Source organism: Zonotrichia albicollis, chromosome 9 (assembly GCF_047830755.1).
Source record: "Zonotrichia albicollis isolate bZonAlb1 chromosome 9, bZonAlb1.hap1, whole genome shotgun sequence".
In the NCBI taxonomy this organism is placed as follows: domain Eukaryota; kingdom Metazoa; phylum Chordata; class Aves; order Passeriformes; family Passerellidae; genus Zonotrichia; species Zonotrichia albicollis.
Genome location: NC_133827.1, coordinates 10,673,464 through 10,677,968, shown reverse-complemented (window position 1 = coordinate 10,677,968; position 4,505 = coordinate 10,673,464). Strand labels below are relative to the sequence as shown.

The 4,505-nt window shown below is 52.6% G+C and overlaps 1 protein-coding gene across 1 annotated transcript; it reads left to right on the top strand.

Annotated features, from left to right (window-relative positions):
- Positions 1 to 953: 953 nt before the first annotated feature.
- LOC141730108 (uncharacterized) lies at positions 954 to 4,289 on the top strand. Its single transcript, XM_074546743.1, has 3 exons — positions 954 to 1,105; positions 2,379 to 2,438; positions 2,591 to 4,289. Exons 1-3 carry the CDS (start codon positions 1,078 to 1,080, stop codon positions 3,595 to 3,597), a joined length of 1,095 nt encoding a protein of 364 aa, XP_074402844.1. The 5' UTR covers positions 954 to 1,077; the 3' UTR covers positions 3,598 to 4,289.
- The last annotated feature ends 216 nt before the right edge of the window (positions 4,290 to 4,505 follow it).

Sequence of the window (4,505 nt, the reverse complement as noted above, 5' to 3'; positions counted from 1 at the left end):
TGGGATGGAAAGCGGGGCAGGCGGAGCTGAGGCGGGCAGCGAGCCGGGACCGGGACAGGCGCCTCGGCCGCGAACGGAGGGGGCAAGACCTGCAGAGGATCTCACTCTTTCTGATTTTTCCTCTTATTCCCTTCCCTTTCATTTCCCTTTTTATTTTCTTGTTTTTTCTCGGGTCTTTGTGATACTTCAAAGATTTTTATTCTTCTAAAATCCTCTGTCTAATATATGGCATATTCTCTTCTATATTAAATGGGATTTTTTACAAATAAATCCAGAGCCTAACAAATCTAAACTTATGCTTGGATACTTCGAAATGGTCGATGAGCTACCTCATGACCTCTAATACTGTTTTCCTCTTCACCTTTTTATTTATCGTATTGTAAATTAAGCATCTTTCAGTTACTTCCTATGCAACTCCCAAAATCCCAGTGCACCCATAGTTCCTTAAAAAATGATCGCGCAAAGCTTGAGTACCCCAGTGGTTTTTTTGATGCATGTCTTCTATTATTTTCTTAGAAGCACATTTTATTTAAGAAATTGTCTTCTATCAAGAAGTTTCCATTTCCCGGATTTATCTTGTTCCCTTCCTGTTTTTTTTAATTCTTTTTTCTACTCTGCCGTAAACTTTGGAATTTCCATTTTTTCATCGTTTGGTATTTAATGTTAACTCTTTCAGCTCCATTTTCTGCTGCATCCTTAGCTTTGTGATATTCCCCCAGTTTTCCCAGTTTGCCTCTCCTATGGCCCGGGCCGGGTTCCCCCGCCCGCAGCGGCTGGAGCAGCCGAGAGCCCCGCGCTGCCCATCCCGACCTGTCCCGGCTCCATCCCCGCTCCTGCCGCGGCTGCGAGGGCTGCGGGAACGGGGCAGCGAGGGTGTGGCTGCTGCTGGGGGAGGAGGAGGAGGGAGGGAAGGGCAGGGATGGAGGGGGAGGAGGAGGTGGGGTTAGGGAGGAGGAGCAGGGGGAGGGATGGAAGAGGAGGAGTGGAAGGAAGAGGAAGAGGAGGGACAAAGGCAGATGGAGGCTGAGCTGAGGGAACCAGGCCGTCGATCCCTGCCTGAATTGGCAGCCCCCACCTATGGGATCATCGCCCCCCCATCGCACTCGTGAGCGGGGAGGGGGAGCTGGGCCCCGATATCCCGGGGAGTCCCTGCATTTTTGGGGATGTTTGGAGAATGAAGGAGTCCAAGGCTGAGCGGAAAAGGCCCCTTGGGGGGACATCGGGGGGTGGCGGTGGCTGCTGCCGGCAGAGGCAGCCTGGAGGAGCAGAGCCCTGTGTCCCCCAGGAGCCCAAAGTGGGGAGCCCAGAGAGGGGGGAGCGCCGCCATTGGCGGGAGCCTCAAGAGCCTGGAGAGGGGCAGGGGAGACTCCTTGGAGCCGCTGCAGCCCCGAGCAGAGAATGAGGGGAGAAGGGAGCCCGGGAGCCCAAAGAGCCCCAGCATCCCGAAATGGGGAGAGCGAAGCGGGGGGAGCTTCTGGCATTGCTGGGACTGCCAGCAGCCTGGGCAGGGCGGGCAGCGAGGAGAAGGGGGACCCGCAATCCAAGCGTGACCCCCAGCAGTTGGGACAGGGGGGAACCTCTGAACACCAGAGAGGAGGGACGAGGGACGGGGAACTCCTGGGAGGCTTTTTCAGGGCTGAATCTTGGTCTTTGGGAGGTTTTTCTGGAGCTCAGGTGGCCAGGGATTCTAGAGATGGACTCGGGCACAGGGACCTTCAAACTCAATGTGTGTTGGGGAAGATGAAACTGGAAAGCCTTATAAATATGATTGTCTGGCAAAAGACTTTGAGAATATAGAAAGTGTAAGGAAGATTGAAATGAAAGCAAGCTTTGAGATACATCAGTTAGTGAACAACTGGCAAACAATGGTGTGGCCCGACTGAAGGTAATCCCCTTTTCATGAAACAATTCGCTCTTCTTGCAGACAGATCCAAGGGTCGGAGCAGACCCTACTGGCTCAGCAGAAGGGATCCAAAGAGGAGTTTTTAGGGTTTAAAATGTAACACAGTATGGTGATGTAATGACTTTTACAGGCTGTATGTAAATGCTGTAGGATTTGTATCGTGTACTAGTCTGCTAAGTGAGAAATAGAATATTCAACACAGAAGAAAATTGATTGTATTGTATTGGGACCCTTACCCTCTTACGCTCTTCTCCTCTTACTCTCTTACCCTCTCATCCTCTCTACCCCTCTCTTCCCTCGGGCCTGCTCCGAGCTGTGCCTGGCAGCTCCAAGCAGCGTCCTGCACCCAGGCCCTTTGCAATAAACCGCAAGTTCCACGCCCTGGCTGCAGAGCTCTCTCGTCTCCGTCCGTCCTGACCGTCCTACCCCCCGACACTCCTACAAACGCTCTCATCCCTTGTTTTCCCCAAACCAGGATTGCCCATTGCCAACCCCAGGGAGGCTGCGAGGAAGATGCCCCGGGACACTGAGGCAGGTGGGGAGGAAGTCAGTGCCCCTTTCCCCTCTGTGCTGCTCCATCTCCCAGCCCAGCACGGCCCTGGCTGCAGCTCAGCCCTGGGGGATCTCCTTGCCCCTGCCTGTGGCATGGAGGCAAATCCCATCCTGTCCTTGTCCTTCTTCCCCCAGAGCAGGAGCTGAGCATGGAGAGCAGGGAGGACAAATGCCCACGGCAGAACCTGGTGGAAGCGGCCGTTTTGAGCGGCTCCACGGCGCAGGAAGCCAACGGGGAGGAAAAGCCCCGGAGATGCCGCACGAGGAGGGGCTGCAAACGCAGCCGGCGGGGATCTGAGGGGGAAAGAGCCAGCCTGGGCCGGGAAGGCGGCCGGAGACGGAGCCAGAGCTCGGAGCTGGTGCTCCATGAGCAGCTCCATGATGGGGAGAAGCCCCACATGTGCGAGGAGTGTAGGAAGAGCTTCAGGTGGAACTCCGAACTGATTGTGCACCAGAGGATCCACACTGGGGAACGGCCCTACGAGTGTGGGGAGTGTGGGAAGAGCTTCAGCCAGAGCTCCCAGCTGATCAGGCACCAGAGGATCCACACTGGGGAGAAGCCCTATGAATGTGGAGAGTGTGGGAAGAGCTTCAGCCGGAGCTCCATCCTGAACGAGCACCAGAGGACCCACACTGGGGAGAGGCCGTACAGGTGTTCCGAGTGTGGGATGTGCTTCTGCCAGAGCTCCAGCCTGATGGTGCACCAGAGGACACACAGAGAGGAGAGGTCCTATGAGTGTTCCAAGTGTGGGAAGGGGTTTAAGACCAGCTCCAATCTCCTCCAGCACTATCGGATTCACAGAGAGGAGAGGCCCTTCCAATGCCCCGACTGCGGGAAGGGATTCAGGCAAAACTCCCACCTCATCAGACACCAGCGCATCCACACAGGGGAGAGGCCGTACGAGTGTGATAAATGCAGGAAGAGGTTTCCGACCAGCTCCCATCTCCTCCTGCACTATCGGATTCACACAGAGGAGAGGCCCTTCCGCTGCCCTGACTGCGGGAAGGGATTCAAGCACAACTCCACCCTCATCAGGCACCGGCGCATCCACACTGGGGAGAGGCCCTACGAGTGTCCCCAGTGTGGGAAGAGCTTCTCCAGGAGCTCTGCCTTGACCCAACAACAATGGAGGCAGCACTGAGGGAAGCCCTGCGAGTGCCCCGAGTGTGGGCAGAGCTTCGTGCGCTGCTCCAGCTCCATCCCCCACTGGAGGAGGCACTTTGGGCACAGCCCTGGTCACTCACATTCCCTGTGATCCATGTTGGGAACACACCTGGCTGCTTCGCCTTTTGGTTTGGCCTTAATTTTCCTCTGCTTCACCTTCATCCTTTAAAAACACCCCAAACTCGTTTAAATGAAGGAAATTCATCGAATATATCTGAAGTTCCATAATTTCTCATTTGTTTTAGAGGGAATTTAGGATTTGGGGATGCGTTCTGTGTGGAGTGCTGCTGTTGCTAAGAGTCAGGAATTTGATCTCACCCTCCTTATGATGCTAAGAACTCCTCCCCTGACCCAAACCCCAACTCCACCCTTTGGATACCCTGTAAAAATTCCATGGCCCTGCCTTTCACCTGCCTTTCAGAGTTAAGAAATGGATTCCCAAAGGATCAGCCCTATTCCCACTGTATTCCAAGAGGATGAACTTGTTTCACTGGATTCCCGGAGGATTCTGACTCTTTCACTGTTTTTTTTTTTTTTTTTTGTTGTACTACTGCATTTGTATTTTTAATTCTTCTTAATAAAGAACTGTTATTTCTATTCCCATATCTTTGCCTGAGAGCTCATTAATTTCAAAAGTATTGAATATTGTTATAGTATATTATTATTATTATTTTTATTACTACTACTACTAATAATTATAATAGTAGTAGTAAAAGCAAGGGAGTTTACATTTTCCATTTCAGTGGAGGCTCCTGAAATGGGGAGACACCCCCAAGGATGGGCCGTGTAATATAGTTCCTAAAATATGTAAATTAGTTTATGGATATGCATGAGGGTCTATGGATATACAAGAGGCTGATGTAATGAAAACCATACTAATTAGGG